The sequence below is a fragment of the Oryx dammah genome, unplaced genomic scaffold (assembly GCF_014754425.2).
Source record: "Oryx dammah isolate SB20612 unplaced genomic scaffold, SCBI_Odam_1.1 HiC_scaffold_11229, whole genome shotgun sequence".
NCBI lineage: Eukaryota > Metazoa > Chordata > Mammalia > Artiodactyla > Bovidae > Oryx > Oryx dammah.
Genome location: NW_024080622.1, coordinates 1230659 through 1254433, shown reverse-complemented (window position 1 = coordinate 1254433; position 23775 = coordinate 1230659). Strand labels below are relative to the sequence as shown.

The 23775-nt window shown below is 38.0% G+C and overlaps 1 protein-coding gene across 2 annotated transcripts in view; it reads right to left on the bottom strand.

Annotated features, from left to right (window-relative positions):
• The window catches only part of LOC120861138 (fatty acyl-CoA reductase 2), a 178065-nt gene that overhangs the window by 28273 nt on the left and 126017 nt on the right, over positions 1-23775 (bottom strand). For both annotated transcript variants that reach the window (XM_040236774.1, XM_040236773.1), the window contains exons 3-4: positions 8712-8887; positions 3903-4082 (exon numbers count right to left, since the gene is read on the bottom strand). In XM_040236774.1, the coding sequence (XP_040092708.1) occupies positions 3903-4082; positions 8712-8887 (356 nt within the window). The remainder of the gene's footprint in view (positions 1-3902; positions 4083-8711; positions 8888-23775) is intronic.

The window sequence follows — 23775 nt, the reverse complement described above, 5'->3', positions numbered from 1 at the left end:
CTCTTTTATTTCCCAGAACTGTAATTCCCATTAAATTGCTTCTCTGGAAAAACAAAGGTTCATTTTACTGTTTTATGGGTGACTTTCTTTTCTTTTTTTTCAGCTTTACTAAGATATAACTGATGAACAACATTTTAAGACAGTGCATATTGTGATGATTTGGTACACATATACATTGTGAAGAGGCTTTTCCGGTGGCTCAGTGGTATAGAATCCACCTGCAATACAGGAGCTGCAGGAGATGAGGGTTCAGTCCCTAGGTGGCAAAGATCCCCTGGAGTAGGAAATGGCAGCCCACTCCAGTATTGCGGCTGCTGCTGCTGCTGCTAAGCTGCTTCAGTCGTGTCCGACTCTGTGCGACCCCATAGACAGCAGCCCACCAGGCTCCCCCGTCCCTGGGATTCTCCAGGCAAGAACACTGGAGTGGGTTGCCATTTCCTTCTCCAATGCAGGAAAGTGAAAAGGGAAAGGAAGGTCGCTCAGTCGTGTCCGACTCTTTGCGACCCTGTGGACTGCAGCCTACCAGGCTCCTCTGTCCATGGGATTTTCCAAGCAAGAGTACTGGTGTGGGTTGCCATTGCCTTCTCCGACCATTCTTGCCTGGAAAATTCCATGGACAGAGGAGCCTGTACAGTCCACGGGGTCACAAAGAATTAAACACGACTGAAGCAACTTAGCATGCATACATACATTGTGAGAGGATTTCCCCTCCCCCATCTAAAATTAATGTATTCATTACTCTTTTATGAGAGATTTTATTTGATCACAAAGCTTCAAGATTTTCTTGCTGTTTAACTCTTTGTTCCATTTTTTGTAGAAAATGAGGACCACTGCAGTACTCAGAACGACAGTGGTTAGACCCCATAGGGTTATTGTTAATAAAAATTTCTAAGGGCAATTTTATTTTAACCAGGGGCCAATTACAAAATAGAGAAGAAATCAGAGAAAAATATTTTCTTAGAGCAACTAAATCTGGATTTAGGTGCAGTAGTATTTATTCAGAATAACTTTAATGCTGTCATTTTAAAACTTCAGAAAATTCTATCTGATATAGGAATTGTTGAAACAGTCATGAACAATGGTCTAGTTGGTGAGGGGCTGCTGGGATTTATTCAAAGCATTATTCCAAACTTAACACATAGGTTTTATTACAAGTTTAAGAAGAAAAAAAGAGCAATCCAAACACACAGATAAGATGAGGGCATATATGTATTTTATATGTAAATACATATATGTATTGTTTTATTTTATATTTATGCTTCACACTCTCAAATACCAGCTTGCCTTGGAATTCTGTCTATTCCTGCTTTGCCTAAACAAACAAGCAACAACACATCTTAGCCAGAGTGGTATGAACAATGATCATCCAGTTCCATCAAAAACTTTTCATTCATTCAGCGAATATTTGAGTTCCTACTTTGTGCTGGCATTGAAGAACAAGAGGAACAAGAGACAGTCTCTTGTTTGAGAATCTCATTGGCCACTGGAGATACAGACAAATAATCAGACATTTAGAATGACCTGTGCTAAATGTCATGATGAGGATGAGCACAGGGCACTCTGGGAGCACGGGAATGACCACCTGAATCCATGTGCTCCCAGAGGAAAGCTTTGATGTCTGGATAAGACCTTACCAGAGGAAGCAGAGGTAGAAGTAGCCTCTAGAGACAGAACCACCTGAGCCAAGGCAGAGACATATGAGCGAGAGTGAGTACTTTGTGTGACTGTGGCACAAATGTAAGACTGAGACGGATGGTGCTGGACAGGTGGTTCTGAGTATAAAAATTTAAATAAATAAACTGTGGTAATGATGTTCTCTTTGTTTAAAAAAAGTTAGCTTTAGTTCCTTAACTGCATTGAAATGTATTTTGTTGAGACGAAATATAATTTTTCTCCTAGTTCTGTTTGGCTACATATATGTATGTTTTAAAATAACTGTTCTCGTTGGAGAGGAGTACATGACAGACAGACATAAATTTTGTACTAATGTCCATTACAGTTTGGTCATCAATCATGTAGCTGATACTTGCCTTTACCAGTAGAGATAATGCTGGGGAGTGGAAAATGCCTGTTAATAAATCAACTCTTCCTCTGGGAGGGGAGCTTATTCTTTGAAATGGGGTGTGGGAGGGTTTGAGCATCTGGACACAGTGTGGGAGGGAGAAAGTGGTATGGAATATCTGGGTGAACTGAATCTCCATTTCCTCCCTTTTTCTTTGGTGACCTCTCAGGAGAATCAAAGGACAGAAAGAAGTCTGCTCCTTTCCTAGGCTTCTAGTATGTGTGCTCATTTTCTCAGTTGGGTCTGACTCTTTTGCAATCTTAGGGACTGTAAGTAGTCTGCCAGGCTGCTCTGTTCATGGAATTTTCCAGGCAAGAATACTGGAGTGGGTTGCCATTTCTTATTTCATGGGCTTATCACATCCATAAACACCACATTTACCAAAAGATGAAGCTGTAAGAGGATGGCTAAACAGCATACAAATCATTTCCATCCTGAAAACATGCCAAGGCTTTAGACCTTAACTTTCCTGCACCGACTTTGGCATCACAGTGCCTTTTCTCCAACTATCCTGAAAAATTCTGGACTCTGAAAGGTTCCTTTGCACCAGTTAAGCAAATCATCATTTATTAGCAACTTTTAGCAACCTCTGTCTCCTTTAAATGACTTTCATTTTACTTTCGTCCTGGTTATTTTTAAATGACAGGTAAAAATATCTGTTCTCAGAGCTGTATGAGATAAAAATGTTTGCCCTGAAGGGAATAAACTCTTGATTTAGCTAAAGCTAAAGAGTATATCTAAAATAGAAATACAGTATTATAAAAAATTAAAATCTGACAAATCCACCGTGAGAGTATATTTTCTCTGCTATAATATGTTTTATGCAGAGTCTTTTAAAAAGCAAACAAAATAAGGCAAGTTTGGTAAATGGAACACAAGAATGAAGAGGCAGAACAGAAAAACACTTATTTTGAGATCAGAGTGATGGCCTAAAAAGAAAATAGTTCCTGTTAGTTGGCCAAAGAGAAAAATGCTAGACTTTTGTCTCTCCTGCATAATAGGATCGTAAGGAAAGTGTCTCTCAGCTGAACAGATCAAGAAACCGACAGTTTCTGCCAGACTTGGAAGAAATTTCTCTTCCCTATTAGTTCTTCTTTATTAACTTTTTGATTAACTGCTATTAAGCGCTGTAGTAACTGCTTTGTTTGTATAACTCACATTATCATCACAGCTATAAAGACAGGCACTATTATTAGCCTCATTTCACACATGAAGGAATTAAGGCTCAGAGAGGCCAAAAATTTGCTCAAGGTCACAGAACCTTTGCCAGTCTAATGATAAAACCTTTCTTCTGGAGGTTTACATACTATGTATGCAAACTTCCCTTGTGTGCATGCTAAGTTGCTTTAGTTGTGTCTGACTCTTTTGCAATCCTATGCACTGTAGCCCACCAGGTTCCTATGTCCATGAGATTCCCCAAGCAAGAATACTGTAATGGATTGCCATGCCCTCCTCCAGGGGATCTTCCTGACCCAGGGATCAAATCCACACCTCTTGTGTCTCCTGTACTAGCACCACCTGGGAAGCCCCGATACTTCCCTTGAAAAAAATAAATCTAGTAGCAAAGCTTAGTTCACTAAGAAGTGAGAAACCACCTCCATGTAAAGTATTCTCAAGAACCTCATGGAATTCTAAGCAACCTAATACAGCTTTTCTATCCCCATTCTCCTCCATCAAGAAGCACTCTATTCCCCACTGGGGACAGAGAATAGCAAGGTCAGGGAGCTGAAGCTGGCACCTTTTCAAAGCATTCTGCTCCCAGGGTATCTCACTGTGCTACCTTATAAATGAACAAAAGTCCATCTCCCTTCACCCCCACCACCCATGGAACCCAACTTACTCCATAGAGTCAATGATTTTTTTTGGCTCCACAGGACATGGATAGATGACTTCATCAATGTGCTTCAGGTTACAATTTGAAAAGGCAGTAGAAATGTGTATGAAGGCTTCCAGCTTCGGCATCTGACTGGCCATGAGCAAAAGCTGCTGGGTGGCAGTGACGTTAAGCTGCACAGCGTGTCTGGAGAAGGTTAGGCAAAAGGAAATACAGTGAGGCAAATCACATCCCGTTTTGCTGGAGCTGCACCTACTGCAGTAACTGGCATATCCATCTGATTTTTGTGGCTGCATCGAAGGACCAGGAAGAAAAGTATGAGTCATGGCCATACAGTTATATGATACTTGGAATATGTTATATGTTGATGATGCCTTTTGTGCATATAAATCCTGTGATACATGTTGAGAAGTCATCTGATTCTAAATCAACTGGAAGGAAAGAAAAATCACAATCCTCTGAATTTATAAAGGGACTTATTAAGCAGCCATTAAAAGAATAAAAAACATAAAGTAGGCATCTACCTTAAGTTAGAAAATTCAAATAAACTAGAGGAGAGCAACAATTAATATAGAATGATAAATATGTTTCTATTGCAAAGGTATACGTCAGATATAAAATTGATGTCAATGGAGAACAGATGAAGTTGCCAAGGGGGAGAGAGGTGGGGAAGGGATGAAATGGGAGTTTGGGATTAGCAGATGCCGACTATTATTTATAGGACGGATAAATTACAAGTTTCTAAAATAAAGCACAGGGAACTATATTCAATCTTATGATAACCTTAATGGAAAAGAATATAAAAAAGAATGTATACATATATATGTATATATATATATAAAACTGAATCACTTTGCTGTACAGCAGAAATTAAAACAACATTGTAAATCAACTATACTTCAGTTAAAAAAATGTTAAAACTCTAAATTTTACCTAATAGAACACAAAGCTGCATAAACATAAGGATATGATGACATTGAAGTAATTCTTTTTCTAGAAATATATGTTTCATACAAAATTAGGAAAACAGTTCAGTTCAGTTCAGTCACTTAGTCGTGTCCGAATCTTTGCGAGCCCATGAATCGCAGCACACCAGGCCTCCCTGTCCATCACCAACTCCTGGAGTTCACTCAAACTCACATCCATCGAATCTGTGATGCCATCCAGCCATCTCATCGTCTGTCATCCTCTTTTCCTCCTGCTCTCAATCCCTCCCAGCATCAGAGTCTTTTCCAATGAGTCAACTCTTCGCATGAGGTGGCCAAAGTACTGGAGTTTCAGCTTTAGCATCATTCCTTCCAAAGAACACCAGGGCTGATCTCCTTCAGAATGGACTGGTTGGATCTCCTTGCAGTCCAAGGGACACTCAAGAGTCTTCTCCCACGCCACAGTTCAAAAGCATCAATTCTTTGGCGCTCAGCCTTCTTCACAGTCCAACTCTCATATCCATACATGACCACTGGAAAAACCATAGCCTTGACTAGACGGACCTTTGTTGGCAAAGTAATGTCTCTGCTTTTCAATATGCTATCTAGGTTGGTCATAACTTTTCTTCCAAGGAGTAAGCGTCTTTTAATTTCATGGCTGCACTCACCATCTGCAGTGATTTTGGAGTCCCCCAAAATAAAGTCTGACACTGTTTCCACTGTTTCTCCATCTATTTCCCATGAATTGATGGGACCAGATGCCATGATCTTCGTTTTCTGAATGTTGAGGCTTCTTAGTTCCTCTTCACTTTCTGCCATAAGGGTGGTGTCATCTGCATATCTGAGGTGATTGATATTTCTCCTGGCAATCTTGATTCCACCTTGTGCTTCTTCCAGTCCAGCGTTTCTCATGATGTACTCTGCATAGAAATTAAATAAGCAGGTTGACAGTATACAGCCTTGACGTACTCCTTTTCCTATTTGGAACCAGTCTGTTATTCCGTGTCCAGTTTTAACTGTTGCTTCCTGACCTGTATATAGGTTTCTCAAGAGGCAGGTCAGGTGGTCTGGTATTCCCATCTCTTTCAGAATTTTCCACAATTTATTGTGATCCACACAGTCAAAAGTTTTGGCATAGTCAATAAAGCAGAAATAGATGTTTTTCTGGGCACCTACTGACCTGAGGAGTTCCTCTTTCAGTATCCTATCATTTTGCCTTTTCATACTGTTCATGGGGTTCTCAAGGCAAGAATACTGAAGTGGTTTGCCATTCCCTTATCCAGTGGACCACATTCTGTCAAAAAAGATGTCCTTTTCATTATAGAGGACTGGAATGCAAAAGTAGGAAGTCAAGAAACACCTGGAGTAACAGGAAAATTTGGCCTTGGAGTACGGAATGAAGCAGTGCAAAGGCTAATAGAGTTTTGTCAAGAGAACGCACTGGTCATAGCAGACACTCTCTTCCAACAACACAAGAGAAGACTCTACACATGGACATCACCAGATGGTCAACACCAAAATCAGATTGATTATATTCTTTGCAGCCAAAGTTGGAGAAGCTCTATACAGTCAGCAAAAACAAGACCGGGAGCTGACTGTGGCTCAGATCATGAACTCCTTATTGCTAAATTCAGACTTAAATTGAAGAAAGCAGGGAAAGCCAGTAGACCATTCAGGTATGACTTAAATAAAATTCCTTATGATTATACAGTGGAAGTGAGAAATAGAGTTAAGGGACTAGATCTGATAGAGTGCCTGATGAACTATGGACTGAGGTTCGTGACATTGTACAGGAGACAGGGATCAAGACCATCCCCATGGAAAAGAAATGCAAAAAAGCAAAATGCCTGCCTGGGGAGGCCTTACAAATAGGAAACCTATTACTCTAACTCAATAAAAGAAAAAAAATATGTGATCATGTGTACATATATATATAGAAAAAATTTAAAATGACATTCAATACCCATTTCCGGTTCAATTTTTATAATTTCACTAAAAGAAGAAAATTATTTAAAAATATATATACCTCAATTTGATAGCTTGTGTCATGCTTAATGGTGATAAGTAAGGAGCACTGGTTTTAAAGGCAGAGTCAAGAAAAATGCTCACAATCACTACTACTTAACTGCTCTGAAGTTCCAGCCTTATAATTAGAGAGGAAAATATAGTTAATAAATACCATCACTGCAAAGCCAACCACAAAATCACTATCAGATTATATAACTGTATATCTGAGAAAAAACAGAAGCAGCTGAAAAAAACAGGGGTGAACAATAATTCAATAAGGTGTTCACTTCTAAAAGTTACATTAAAAAAATCACTAGCTTTCCTGTATAGAAACAAAAATTAGAGTCTACAGTGGAAGAACGGCACATATTCAAAAAAGAACATTTAAAAGATATCAAATTAATAAGTAGGCTCTATATGAATAAAATTATGAAACTTCATTAAGGACTATAAGAGAAAAATTGAATGAAGATATACATTGTTCTTGGGTAGGAAAAGTCAATATCTAAATCATGCTATTTTTCTAAATCAATCTACATAGTCAAGGTAATATCCGTCAAACTCACAACCCTTAAACAAACTTGGCAGATTTATTCTAAGCTTAATCAAGAGGTGAGAATAGTCAGGAAAATTCTTTAAAAAGAGAAAAATGTGTGTATACTTGCCTAATAAAATAAGAATAGTAGTCATTAAAATATTGTGGTACTGGAAAAGAAAGTCTAATTAATGGGATTAAAAATGATTTAGAAATAGGCATTTAATATACTATTTTCTTTTAAACAAAAATGAAAATAAATCATTTAATATATGTTGTTTAAAAAATAACTATCTGTTAATATTAAAAAAATACTGTACCTCACACACATCACTTATTTTTATAGAATTTTCCTATTATTCTTTAGAGGTAAGTAAATTTTAAATGAGTCAGATTTAAATGTAAACATGAAACAGTTAAAATACTAGAAGAAATTATGAAAACTGTAAATAATAAAAACAGAGCTGAGGACAAATTATAAACTGTTAAAATATTTTGAGCCTAATAAAAGATGAAGAGTTAATATGCTAAATCTTCCAAGAAGTCTTAAAATATACCCCCAAAAATTTTTTTCAAGAGAAAAATAGGTGAGGAAAACAGACAAACATTTCACAAAAGAATAAACTGTCAATCAGCATTTAAACATTCTCAACCTTTCTGATTATCAAAAATAAAAAACAAAATATGCAATACTATTTCCATTTTCATATTGACAATGATAAAAAGAGTTAAAGAATTGTAATAGGGTACTACTGTGTTAGAAATGAGCACTCATATCCCCAAGAACAGTGTAAGTTCATACCACCTTTTTGAAAAGCAACTTAGCATTATATGTCAAAATATATAAACTGTTAATAACCTGGACATGTCTGGCATGTGTCTAATAATTCCACTTTTGGGAATTTACCCGAAGGGGAAAAATGTATATACACAGGTGCTCATTGCAGAGCTGTTTATAACAGTGACACATCTAAGCAATGTCCCTCTGAGTATATTATATACGTGTACAATGGGATGCCATATAGTCACTACAAATTATAATAAATTATCAATTGACAATGAAAGATATCTAAAAATAAAACTGAACAGATTGCAAAAAACATCATTCCATTTTTTGGAGAAATTGAACATAAGTCTATTATATTACAGATGCGTGAAGAAAAGTTGAAATGGATGGTCTTAACAATATTAAATGGTTATCTGTGGATGGTAAGATTCTGGAAAAGATTTACTGCTTTGTTTTCATTGAGAATATCTCTTTTTAAAAATAGAAATGATGAAGACACTTACACATACGTGTGCACACACACGTTTAATACAAGTCCTGAAAGGGGACTGGGACTGTACCTGAGGTGATCATCAAAGCGCACGGTCGCGGCACAGTGGAAGACGATGTTTGTGTGGGAAAGAAGCTCCTGCATGTCCTCCTTGCTGATGGCAAAGTCATTCTGATTGAGGTCTGCAGAAATGGCTCGGATCTTCTCATGCACATTTGGACAAACTTCTTTGACTTTTTCAAACAGCTAAAACATATAAATCATCAAAGATCATCATCAATAATGTTCTTATTTTCACTGACTTATTTCATTTTAATTCACAAAAACTGGTTATTAGTTAGAATATGCCAGCCATCTGCTATATTTCATGGAATTCAAGGTCAGCTTAGAATAATTCTTGCTCCTCTTACTTTGGAGCAAGAATTCGGAAGAAGTTCCAGTGACCAGTAAGGAGTGTATTTTGAACTTTTCCTGGGTGAAGGAGTGGTAGTAAGTCTTTCATATCTTGCACCGTCCTCTCTTCCCTTCCAAGACAGCTTCGTGTTTAAACATGGTGATTATTTCCATTTCTGCCTGGGAGATACTGTTTCGGGGCAAACTCACTAGCCTTTATATACCTTGACAAATTACCAGCAAAATCACCAGCCTTTAAGAAGGTCTCATAAGCGCAGCTTCAACAACTTGGTTAATTGGATCAGATTAACAAGAGGACTTAGAAGCACAAAGATAATTAGAAAAAAAAACAAATTAAGCAAATTTGTAATGGGTAAAATAAATAAAATTTTTATATAATCTCATTTTAATATATAAATGGCAGTTATTGTCTAGTAAGAGGATTACATGAGCTCGTGTACTTTTTATCAGATTTTAATTGATTTTTTAATATTCTAATTTATTTATAAAGGGAAAAGGAAAGAATACTGGCAGATATAGCTTTTATTACAATTATTCAGGTAAAACACAGCCTCTATTTTCCCTTCCACATAGAAGTTCTCAGGTTGAATTGGTATTTCCCATTTTCTCAGAAAATAACAATTTTAATGAAATCATCTTGGTTCCAATCTACTTTGATAAAATAAAACTTTATCATAGTAATGGTTTGGTATGTGAAAAGTAAGGGCAAGAAAAGTAAGGTTAAATGTTTAGAAAGGTTAGGAGCAGAGAAAATTAGGATGTGGTTTAATACTAATATAGTAGTGGAGACAGATAATCCTCCTCTCCCTTTTAACTCCAAAAGAATGTTTTCATCTGTTCCTTGATCCTGAGCAGTAGGCTTCTCCTTCCCGCTAGAGATTTACCCCAGGTAAATCTTCTTATTACCTGTTGGGTAGTAAGAAGCTGATTTCAGATATTTACAGAAATCATGTCTCATTTGTATCAGGTAAGATCACGTTCAGAGGACATCCTGGAAATTTAATGAAGCCAACTAGGAAAGGGAATTAAATCCACATACTGACCTGGCAGAACAATATACATCTGTCTCCAAGCTACTATTTTCCTGCACTGTAGGGCCAGCCTTTTTAGTATTGTGTTACTATAATCCTGAAAATAATTCAAAAGTTAGGCCACTCTTCAATGCTTTTTTGACATCTAAGATTGATAAAGCATCTCAGGGACATTCTCAACAAAGGTCATTCAAATTCTTTTGAAAGACATTTAATAGCTCTCCAGTCATAATGGGTCATAAGCATGCTAATATTTGCTTTCAGTCAAACGTTTTTCCTTTGTGTCGTTGTTGTTGTTGAGTCATTAAGTCATGTCTGACTCTTTGCAACCCCATGGACTACAGCATGCCAGCCTCCTCTCTCTTCCACTATCACCTGGAGTTTGCTTAAATTAATGTCCAATGAGGCCATGACACTATCTAACCATCTCATCCTCTGTTGCCCCCTTCTCCTCCTGCTCTCAATCTTTCCCAGCATCAGGGTCTTTTCTGATGAGTCGGCTCTTTGCATCAGGTGGCCAAAGTATTGGACCTTCAGTTTTAGCAACAGTCCTTTCAGTGAATAACCAGGGTTGATTTCCTTTAGGATTGACTAATTTGATCTCCTTCCTGTCCAAGGGACTCTCAAGAGTCTTCTCCAGCATCACAATTTTCTTTTGTAGTTCATGTTAATTATACAACAGACACAGGTTGGATATTTTTGGATAAGTTTATGCCACATTTATACAGTTATACTCCTTTTTAACAACTGAATTTATAGGAGGCTCTTTCTGAGTTATGATAGATTTCATTCATAAGAAATCTATCTGGGGTTCTGTTGAGTCTGACTTTGGCCTGTGAAGACTTCTGGCTGCTTGAGAGCAAGACGTGGAAGATGACCTCAGTGCCTACTCTTTTAGCAATAGGGCTGATCACAGATGATGCAAGCTGCCATGCAAACATTTTCTGTTGCCTTTGGCCTTTATGATTTTATTTTTTAAATTTTTTTTGGCTGTGCTGGGTCTTTGTTAGGGTGTGCAGGCTTTCTCTGGTTGTGGAATGGAGGGGCTTCCCTAGCTGTTGTACCTGGGCTCAGGTTGCCCCACGGTTGTGGGATCTTAATCCCCAACCAGAGATAGAACCTAGGTCCCCTGCATTGGAAGGCAGATTCTTAACCACTGGACCACCAGGAAAGTCCTGGGTTTTTGTGACTTTAAAAGTCAGAGAATATTATTAAATTGTACTATACTTTCAGACCACCTGTACAATGTTGAACAGCACAAAGATACATTTACAACATTACTGTTTTAGGAGATAATTACTATTTCTCCTAAATAAAGTCCTTTTGAAATAAAGGACTTTTGAAATAAAGTCCCAATCAACATCCTATTTATGGATTTATATTTTCAAATAAGAGGGGATATCTGAATGAACATAATGTAATTTAAAAAGAAGCTTAAGTATTCTGATTGAGGTGGTATTGATTACAATCCATTGATATAAATCAATGAATTGGGTGCATCAACTGAAGCCACAGTAATAATTAGGGTCCTATTTTACTATATTAGCCAGGCCTGGTAATATGAACATTACCAGATGGTCAACACTGAAATCAGATTGATTATGTTCTTTGCAGCCAAAGATGGAAAAGCTCTATACAGTCAGCAAAACCAAGACTGGGAACTGACTATGGCTCAGATCATGAACTCCTTATTGCCAAATTCAGACTTAAACTGAAGAAAGTAGGGAAGACCACTAGAACATGCTGCTAAGTCACTTCAGTCGTGTCTGACTCTGTGCGACACCATAGACGGCAGACCACCAGGCTCCCCTGTCCCTGGGATTCTCCAGGCAAGAACACTGGAGTGGGTTGCCATTTCCTTCTCCAATGCAGGAAAGTGAAAAGGGAAAGTGAAGCCGCTCAGTCGTGTCTGACTCTTAGCAACCCTAAGGACTGCAGCCTACCAGGCTCCTCTGTCCATGAGATTTTCCAGGCAAGAGTACTTGAGTGGGGTGCCATTGCCTTCTCCTGTTACTAGACTACTACCAGTATTACTAAGAATTTAAAATTTTTGTTCTGCAGTTTAGAATATATGTTTCGAACATGCTGGTATGACCTAAATCAAATCCCTTATGATTATACAGTGGAAGTGACAAAGAGATTCAAGGGATTAGATCTGATAGAGTGCCTGAAGAACTACGGATGGAGGTTCATTACATTTTACAGGAGGCAGTGAGCAAGACCATCCCCAAGAAAAAGAAAGGCAAAAAGGCAAAATGGTTGTTTGAGGAGGCCTTACAAACAGCTATGAAAAGAAGTGAAAGGCAAAGGAAAAAAGTAAAGATATACCCATTTGAATGCAGAGTTCCAAAGAATAACAAAGAGAGATAAGAAAGCCTTCCTCAGTGATCAATGCAAAGAAATAGAGGAAAACAATAGAATGGGAAAGACTAGAGATCTCTTCAAGAAAGTCAGAGACACCAAGGGAAGTTTCCATGCAAAGATGGGCTCAATAAAGGACAGAAATGGTATGGACCTAACAGAAGCAGAAGATATTAAAAAGATGTGGAAAGAATACACAGAAGAACTGTACAAAAAAAGATCTTCACGACCCAGATAATCATGATGGTGTGTTCACTCACCTAGAGCCAGACATCCTGGAATGTGAAGTCAAGTGGGCCTTAGAAAGCATCACTATGAACAAAGCTAATGGAGGTGATGGAATACCAGTTGAGCTATTTCAAATCCTGAAAGATGATGCTGTGAAAGTGCTGCACTCAATATGCCAGCAAATTTGGAAAACTCAGCAGTGGCCACAGGACTGGAAAAGGTCAGTTTTCATTCCAGCCCCAAAGAAAGGCAATGCCAAAGAATGCTCAAACCACCACACAATTGAACTCATGTCACATGCTAGCAAAGTAATGCTCAAAATTCTCCAAGCCAGGCTTCAACAGTATGTGAACCTTGAACTTCCAGATGTTCAAGCTGGATTTAGAAAAGGCAGAGGAGCCAGAGATCAAATTGCCAACATCCAGTGGATCATCAAAAAAGCGAGAGACTTCCAGAAAAATATCTACTTCTGCTTTACTGAATATGCCAAAGCCTTTCACTGTGTGGATCACAGCAAACTGTGGAAAATTCTTCAAGAGATGGGAATACCATCCACCTGACCTGCCTCTTGAGAAATCTGTATGCAGGTCAAGAAGCAACAGTTAGAACTGGACATAGAACAACAACTGGTTCCAAATCGGAGAAGGAGTACATCAAAGCTGTATGTTGTCACCCTGTTTATTAAACTTATATGCAGAGTACATCATGTGAAATGCTGGGCTGGATGAAGCACAAACTGGAATCAAGATTGCTGGGATAAATATCAATAACCTCAGATACGTAGATATGCAGAAAGTGAAGAAGAACTAAATAGCCTCTTGATGAAACTGAAAGAAGAGAATGAAAATGTTGTCTTAAAACTCAACATTCAGAAATCTAAGATCATGTCATCTGGTCCCATCACTTCATGGCAAATAGATGGGGAAACAGTGGAAACAGTGACAGACTTTATTTTGGGGAGCTCCAAAATCACTGCAGATGGTGACTGCAGCCATGAAATTAAAAGACACTTGCTCCTTGGAAAAGCTATGACCAACCTAGACAGCATATTCAAAATCAGAGACTTGACTTTGCCAGCAAAGGTCCTTCTACTCAAAGCTATGGTTTTTCCGGTGGTCATGTATGGATGTGAGAGTTGGACTATAAAGAAAGTTGAGCGCTGAAGAACTGATGCCCTGGAACTGTGGTGCTGGAGAATACTCTTGAGAGTCCTTTGGACAGCAAGGAGATCCAACCAGTCCATCCTAAAGGAAATCAGTCATGAATGTTCTTTGGAAGGACTGATGCTGAAGCTGAAACTCCAATACTTTGGCCACCTGATGCAAAGAGTTGACTCACTGGAAAAGACCTTGATGCTGGGCAAGATTGAAGGCAGGAGGAGAAGGGCTCGACATAGGATGAGATGGTTGGATGGCATCACCGACTCAATCCAGGAGTTGGTGATGGACAGGAAGGCCTGCCATGCTGCAGTCCATGGGGCTGGTTGGACATGACTGAGCTACTGAACTGAACTGATAATATGAATGGCATGGGCTTCCCTGGTGGCTCAGACTGTAAAAGAACTTTTAATCTGGAATCTCAGCATATGGCTGTAGCTTCTAACAAAATAATACTCATTAAATGTTGGCAAAGCCTAGAGTGCTAGAGATTGCAGCCAACTGCCATGCAACAGGTCAGTGCTTTTCAAAATGTTGTCCCCAAGTGAACTGCACTGAAATCAGTAGATATGCATCTAAAAAATTCCTGAACCCCATACCATGCTCACAAAGTAAGAAATTACTGGGCCCTGCCCAGGAGTTTGCATTTCACATCAGGTTTCAAAGTTGATTTTAACTAATCCCAAGCTGAGAACTTCCTTAGTGGCATTGTTAACACAAATAACTGATGAACAACTGTGTATGACTCATTTCCCTCTTTAACAGCCCAGGGCAGTTACAAGACATCAATGGTTTTCAAACTGTAGAGGCAAAAGAAAATTCTAGGGACCAGTTAAAAATGATGCCTCTGTTTCTGATCCTGCTCACAGTGCCAACTGTCTCACTGTTTAAACTGTTCACTGAACCCAGGGTAGGCAAGGTGCAAGTTAAGAGGCTGGAAGAAGACTCGAGGGGCCAGAGAAACTGCAGACACATTTATTCTGTCCTGGCTGATGCTGCAGACATAGCAGTAGACACGCCACATTGTCGCCCCTCGTGGCTGACCCAACACAACAGACAGCTGTGATTCAGCAGTAATGCCACCATGTTCTAGTGAAATGAAGTGTTAGTCGCTAAGTCATGTCCAGCTTTTGGGGACACCATGGACTGTGGCCCACAAGGCTCCTCTGTCCATGGAATTCTCCAAGCAAGAATATTGAAGTGGATTGTCATTTCCTTCTCCAGGGATCTTCCCCATCCAGGAATCAAACCTGGGTCTCCCACATTGCAGGCAGATTCTTTACTGTCTGAACCCCCAGGGAAGCCGCCACATTCGAGGTAGAGCTCATATATGCCTACAGCACACAGTAGCTCATGACCAAGCGAGTGCCTTGTGTTGCGCATGGGCAGTGTTATAAACGATCTCAGCTGTTCCATAGTCATTATTTACAAAATATGGGGCAAGAGGGCCTGAACGTGCCATCTTGGCTAATTTACTCTCTCCCCACAATGCCCTTACTCCACCCCCAGAGATCTTGACTCAGTAAGTTTGGTATGTAACCAAGAGTTGTATTTCTTAACCATCTCCATAGATAGGTCTGATGGTCCAATACCATACTTAGAGAAACACCAACTCCAAAAATTCATTTCCATTTTAAAATTCTGCACTTAAATTTCACCCTCTGGTTTGTAAACTCCTTGATTCTTCTTTTATCACTTTATGCTTGACAGCACCCAGTTCATTGAAACAACTCAAATTTTCTTTGTTAAATTAAAAGTAATTACTCTAAGAACGGGCTTTCCTGATGGCTAGGATGGCAAAGAATTTGCCTGCAATGCCAGAGACCTGGGTTCAGTCCCTGGGTGAGGAAGCTCCCCTGGAGAAGGAAATGGCAACCCACTCCAGTATTCTTGCCTGGAGAATCCCATGGATGGAGAAGCCTGGCGGGCCTCAGTCCATGGGGTTGCAAAGAGTTGGACATGACTGAGCGACTAACACTTTCACTCTTCACCATAAGAACAGTAATAGAACCATAAATGAGAGTTTGATTCCTAAAATTGGTTACCAGCTCTTTTGTGTTGGTGGGATAAAAGATAGCAGGTAACTACTGCTAAAAGAATACTCAAAGTGATCTATGGGTCCTCTGTATTAACTGCCAAGAGTAGGGGATATGGAAAGGCTCAGACAGACCCTTTTCTTTTGTAATGATGACAAGACTAAAGGACAGACAAAATGATACAAATGGATCCTCAATAGATATTAACTCATCTGAAAGTTGTTGTTGTTGTTGTTTTTTGCAGGGGTAGGGTGGGGAACAAAACATCAATTAAAGGCAAAAAATAGGTGGAATAAAAATGAGCTAAAAAATAAAATTTCATAAATTTCATTGAAGGCCCACTAATAAAGAACTTAATATAATTATTTTAGGTTCTAAGAGTTCATCATCTTCCTTCTCATATATTCTTTATTTAATGGCACAGGACTAAGAAGGTAGAGTTGAATAACTACTTGCTATGTTTGAACACTCAAGAATGCTGCTTTTTTATTTTAGTAAACCATGCTCTTGACAGAGAGAAGATACATTTCTGTGGTCACTGAAAGATAATAGCTGGGAGATGATCTAAACATTTTGAACTGATAATAAAGCAATACATCTTTCTTTTTTTGTTGTTTCATATATGATATTTTACATGTTTTAATGCCATTCTCCCACATCATCCCACCCTCTCCCTCTCCCACAGAGTCCAAAAGACTGTTCTATACATCTGTGTCTCTTGCTGTCTCGCATACAGGGTTATCATTACCATCTTTCTAAATTCCATATATATACGTTAGTATACTGTATTGGTGTTTTGTTTTTTTTTTCTGGCTTACTTCACTCTGGTTCTTAGAAAGTTTAGGAGTGTTTCATTGATTTGACGTTACACAGACAAGTATTTCTCCTTCAATTTGTTTTTTAAACATAAGAGACTATTTTGGCAATAGTTACTTATAGCCCAGATGCAAGAGACAAACTTGAAAATCCTAAGAAAAAAATTCACAAAAAGAGAAATTTGGGGGTTCAATAAACTGAGGTAGGACTTATGTGGCCAAATACTAAGACTACATTTTTATTAAAAACAGGACTTGGGCAAAAATTGAGGGGCATAACATTTATATAATGCTTCTGAAACAATGTAGAAGCCCTGAACTTGGACTTCTAAAGTCAATTTGTTATCCACATGATCTCACTTGGGAGGCATCTAGGAGGTTACTACCTTCTAAAGGCTACTTTAGGTTATCATTCTTTTCTAATCATGAGAGGTTCTGATCTTTATTCAGTTTACTGATTCCTCTCTTCAAATATAACTATTATTGAATCACAATAACCCACCAAAATTTGCTTAACATTTTTATTTTGTAAAAAAAGGGGTGAGTCTCTTAAAATAAAAGGCAATCTCTATGAAATATCTGATATCCCAATGAAAAGGAGAGCCTGGAACATTTATCATTGAAATTTTAGAGTGCTGAGTTAAAACAAGTCAATGAATTTTACAAGTCAGCTCTTGAGCAAGAAAGACTTATTTAAAAGGATATATATAATCTAAGTTGAGTATAATTGAATACAAATAAGTACATGTAAATTAAGACAAAAAACCATCATACCTAATGTAAAGATTCACAAAATGTTAGAATTTTGCTAGTTCACTGCTAACTTCCATAAGATATAAAAGATTAACCTAGAAGTTTTTACTGCTTTCATGAGAACTACTCTCTAGGACCACAAAGCAGTCTTAAATGTAGTACTATGGTTATCAAATTTTAGCACACAGTAGGGTTGTTTGAGAAGTTGTTTAAAAAGACAAAAACCCAGAGGTACCACTCTTAGATATTCTGACTCAGTTCTGAGTTGAAGCTTGGGCAACTGTACTTTGTACAGGCTCACTAGGGACACTGATCCACACTGAAGATGAGAACCACCAGTGTATTAGAAAGATCCTAATTTGGATTTTGCTCTTTGGATTCAGGAAGGCCAGAGTTTGAAGCCTAGTTCTGCCATTTATTAACTGTGTGACTGGGGTAAGTTACTCATTTCTTGGGGTCTTGGTGTCTTCGTGTGCATGTTTATCTAAAATGTCAATCAAAGGACTGTAACACTCTATGATCTCAGAGAACTAATAATTTGTATACACTCTGCTATTCTTTCTTTTCTACTATTCTTTTTTTCCAGTTTTATTGAGAGATAATTGGAATACATCACTATATAAGCTTAAGAGGTATAGCATAATGATTTGATTTACATATATTGTGAAATGATTACAATGGGTTCAATTACTATCCGTCTCCTCATAAAGATAACAATAAAAAGAAAAAAAATTAACAAAAATATTCTCCTTGTGGTGAGAACCCTTAGAATTTACTGTTAACAATGTCCATATCGCACATATTCTGCTATCATTGAAAATAATTTTGTATTTAGCAAAATTATAATTCACTTAAGAATCTGTAATAAATGCTAGAGGTGACTCAGTTCATCATCTTGTTCCCACATCAAAGGCCACTTTCACAGAGTTCTTTCAGAATAAGTACCTGGTTAGAGGAATTAATTTCCTAGGGGTGGTAAAGCAATGCAGTGGAGGGAAAAAATAGGCTTTAGAGATAAGAGAACTGCATTTAAAATATGCTTTGCCACTTCCTTGGTACTTCCTTGGATAGGTGACAACTTTCTTGGATTAATTTCTTATCTGTGTTGCAGCAATAAGGCATACCATGGGGTTTTGTGAAGATTAAATAGGGTAATAAAAGTCGGATGCCTAGCATAGTGGCTACCACTTAGTAGGTTGCTAATAATAGGAGAACTTCTCTTCTGTTTCCATCAGGAATACTTCATTTCCAAAATGTGCTAATCAGGCAGTATGCATGTGTATTTGTGTGTGTTGGGTCACCCAAGATTTCTGATTATGCCATGTGATCCATGTATCTCTAAAAACTGAATATATTTCAGACTCATGCTGAATCCTGTGGCTTGGTAACTTCTGGAGTGAAATCAGTATAGGCAATATGAAGCTTCTAAGAAAAAGACAATATGATTGGAAGAAATTTTAAAAGAAAGAAAGAAGTTGGACATGTGAAATCATGCTAGTGATTGAATGAACTAGTGAATGGTATTGTAAAAGAAAACAAGAGATTGAGAAATAAATTACTTCTGTTTCTGGGACCTTAAAGAAGACAAAATCAATTTTAAAAGGCTTTTTGGTTTTTCTTTTTCTTAAAAGGAAAGAAATCACCCATAGAAGGGAGGCTTAACATGCTTCAACTAATTTAAGTTGAGTAACTGTCCAACTGAGAACCAGTTATACGCTTTAAAAAGTATGTGTCTGTTAATCATGGGGAAATTTTAATTCCTGGAAAGGTTATATTCCCTCTAGTTGTCCCAAATTTATAAAACCCTCTTGCTTTTTGCAGGATCATTAGTTTCTTAGGAAAAATAAAATATAGTAATGGAACAAAACTGACTTTGGGAATTTAAAATACAAACTTTTTTTTTTTTAATTGCCTTTGCCTTAAATAGAGATCTAACAGAATCATTAATATCAATCAGAAATTCATGTTCTGGAAGTTGTGAACAAGCAACTTTTACACAGGGTAGCCTGAACCAAATATGAAAATGCTATTCTTCCTTATGAAATTCTATGCAAACTAACAAGGAACTTTTATATTATATGAAATTAACTTTTCTGTTGTAGGAAGGAAGGGTGGAGCCACAGTGTGTGTGCTGTGCTGTGCAAGTTGCTTCAGTCGTGTCCGACTCTTTGCAACCCTATGGACTATAGACCACCAGGCTTCTCTGTCCATGGGATTCTCCAGGCAAGAATACTGGAGTGGGTTGCCATGCTGTCCTCCAGGGCAACCCATGGCAACCCATTCCTGACCCCGGGATCAAACTTGCATCTCTTGTATCTCCTATATTGGCAGGTGGGTTCTTTACCACTAGTGCCCCTTGAGAAGCCCACTTTTCTGTTGGGTGCTTCTTAATAGTGATGTCAGAATGCTGGTCTTTTCTTTGCAGATGTTATTTGGTAGAAGTTAATTTCTTTAAATACATTATTTTTCCCCTGAGGGATCTAATGTCTTCTAAAAACTACCAAACAGTGATAGTTTTGCAAAAGGATTCAATAAACTATTTCATGGAATGTTGCTATCTATTGTCTTAAATCTAATCAGTTCTATGAACCGAGGGCCCCATGTGTGTCCCAGCATAATTCACTATCTAAAGCTCTCCAGGGTATTTCAAAGTAGGTTTATCTTAAAGGTACTGCAAGCTTATTGAGTAATTCACATTTTTCCAGAGAAATTGACTTGAAATATCTAGTGCAACCTGCCAGGCTCTGCTTTTGTTTATAAATCCACTTCCCAGTGGCATAATACAGGATAGCCTTTCCCTACAAAACCCTGAATTTTGCCTGGTCTTCTCACATGCTGCATTCTAAACCTGGCAACATCTCACCATAACCCTTGCCTTACCTAATTACTATAGCTTAAGAGGAAAAGCCCAACCATTTCTGATATTCTCTCAAACATCTTTTTTTTTTTTTTTTTTTTTAGATTCTGACCTCACTCTTAATTAACTACCTCACTCAATATAAATTCATCTACTTGTGGTTTTATTTTTCAGATATGGATATTGTCTTCTTGATGTTTTTTTAAAGAGTTATTCAGAGTAGGTTATGACCAACTTAAGATCCTAAATGGATATAAATGGGATATCATTGTTATACAAAGAAACACATCTTTAAGGCACTAAAAAACCTCAAAATGCTCTCAACACTTTGAACTTCACAACTGAATGATTTATTTGCAACCAATTATCTGTTGTAGTGGGAAAGAATCCTGTCTTGTTAAACAAAGCCATATTCTAGATAGTAACATAAAATGAATTTCACCACTGAAAATTGTTTTTCCTAGCTGGAAAGCTGGTTGGTTCAGGCAAATGGGCAATTTTTCATAATAAGAGACTAAGCAGGCAGCTTGGGCTTCCTGGCAACCCATAAATGGGTCTGTGGTAAGCATGTTCACATGTCAACACTAGAAATTTGGCTTATTTCCTCTAGGAACTCCACAGATTTTGTAAAAGAAATTAGGAGATATTTCTTAAAAACAATGTTATAGACCTAGAATCATATTTTTAATCAAAAGTAAATCAAACTAGTTTATTTTGATACAGTCTCAAAACTAAACATCAGCTGAACTTAGAAATTTGTGATTGCTTTGCTGCCTCATTTATTTACCATCTTAAAAAGTGGACTTTTTTCTCCCACCATAAAAATAAACCATCTTCATTGTGATTGAATTTAGAGAACTCTTTTGGAGAATGATTATTGTTCTGATTTTCCACTACAAAAGACAGCACTTTTTTCCCTCACCATGAAAGTAAACATGCTCATTATAATCTGAAACTAAAATTAATCCAAGATCCTATCAGCATTTATTTAGGGTCATTACTTGAGATTACACTGGATGTTATTTTGCATATTTTTTTGGGTTCTGAATGTATTATAAGCACTTTTTAATATTTAATATTTTATAAAATATAAACTTTAGTGCCTGCATAATAGTCCAACACGTCTGTGCACCTTTCCTCAACTGTGGAACATTCAGACTGGTTCCACGTTTGCTACTGTAAATAACACTACAATAAATATATATTTTATAGTACTTACATATATGTCTGGTTGTTTTTTTAGAGTGCCACCTTATCTTTGTGAGAAAGTCCTCAAGAATCTGCCATTAATTCAGATAGATTTATCTCAATTGATGTGTTCCTTTAGGTGCTCTGAAAATACTCAAGGATCTTAGTCACATATGAGGAAACTGATCCTCTCTTTTGAGTCTTAAGTTCCAGTCCTTTGTGACCAAACAGTTAAAAATAACCTTCTTTCCAAAGCATTCCCACTTAATTGTCTCCCTGTGAAGGCATCGAATTGCCAACATCCGCTGGATCATGGAAAAAGCAAGAGAGTTCTGGAAAAACATCTATTTCTGCTTTATTGACTATGCCAAAGCCTTTGACTGTGTGGATCACAAGAAACTGTGGAAAATTCTGAAAGAGATGGGAATACCATCCACCTGACCTGCCTCTTGAGAAATCTGTATGCAGGTCAGGAAGCAACAGTTAGAACTGGACATGGAACAACAGACTGGTTCCAAATAGGAAAAGGAGTATGTCTAAGGCTGTATATTGTCACCTTGCTTATTTACCTTATATGCAGAGTACATCATGAGAAACGCTGGACTGGAAGAAGCACAAGCTGGAATCAAGATTGCCAGGAGAAATATCAATCACCTCAGATATGCAGATGACACCACCCTTATGGCAGAAAGTGAAGAGGAACTAAAAAGCCTCTTGATCAAAGTGTAAGTGGAGAGTAAAAATGTTGGCTTAAATCTCAACATTCAAAAAACAAGATCCTGGCATCCGGTCCCATCACTTCATGGGAAACAGATGGGGAAACAGTGGAAACAGTGTCAGACTTTAATTTTTTGGGCTCCCAAATCACTGCAGATGGTGATTGCAGCCATGAAATTAAAAGATGCTTACTCCTTGGAAGAAAACTTATGACCACCTAGATAGCATATTCAAAAGCAGAGACATTACTTTGCTGACTAAGGTCTGTCTAGTCAAGGCTATGGTTTTCCCTGTGGTCATGTATGGATGTGAGAGTTGGACTGTGAAGAAGGCTGAGCGCTGAAGAATTGTTGAGTTTGAGCTGTGGTGTTGGAGAAGACTTTTGAGAGTCCCTCAGACCACAAGGAGATCCAACCAGTCCATTCTAAAGGAGATCAGCCCTGGGATTTCTTTGGAAGGAATGATGCTAAAGCTGAAACTCCAGTACTTTGGCCACCTCATGTGAAGAGTTGACTCATTGGAAAAGACTCTGATGCTGGGAGGATTGGGGGCAGGAGGAGAAGGGGACGACAGAGGATGAGATGGCTGGATGGCATCACTGACTGATGGAAATGACTCTGAGTGAACTCCGGGAGTTGGTGATGGACAGGGAGGCCTGGCGTGCTGCGATTCATGGGGTTGCAAAGAGCTGGATACGACTGAGTGACTGAACTGAACTGAACTGAACTGAAGGCATGGAAAAAGGAAGTGAGAGGTGGTTACTATCCGTACCATAAAAGAAAAGGAATGAAACTGATGAACGAATTTTAATAGATAGAGGAACAGGCTTTTAATAGATAGGTTCGATCATATTTCCTCTGAATACAATGGGAATTAAAGACAAACTGGTAATATTTTTATTTATTATAATTAAAGAAAAGTTTCCAAACCTCGTACACTGGATACCATTAATCTACTTTTAAGCACACTGTATTACTATTAATACAGCTTGGTAAGAATTCATGCATCACTGTTGTGTGACAGGAGACAAGTATTGCTTAAAAGTGATACCAGATCTTTCTTGGGAATAAGGCATGGGTACATTTAAATCACTCTGTCTATGTCCAAATGAAGTTCAATGGCAGACTCTAGACTGGGTCTTTCTTTATTCATAGAAGATATTTAATAAAAATTTGTAAAATCAGAGGCCTTCCAGAAGAAATTCTATCCCATACAGGAAAACTTTTCTTAGTAAAAACCTAGGGTAAGAGTGGTCACACAATAGAAGTAAAAGACTGGTCTGAAGAACTGGAATACATTAAATTCATTCATTGAACAAATTTGGTTGATTACCTGCAAAGTGTCAAGTGAAAGTGCAAGTGTTAGTTGCTCAGTTACACCCAACTCTTTGCTACCCCATCATGGACTGTATGGGCTACGGAATTCTCCAGGCAAGAATACTGGAGTGAGTTGTCTTCTTGGGGCTCTTCCTGACCCAAAGATCAAATCCAGGTCTCCTGCACCAAAGTTGTCTGTGTATATTCCTTTAAATATAACCCTATATTGGAAAGTTGGTTGTGGGGTCCCAAATGTTTGGA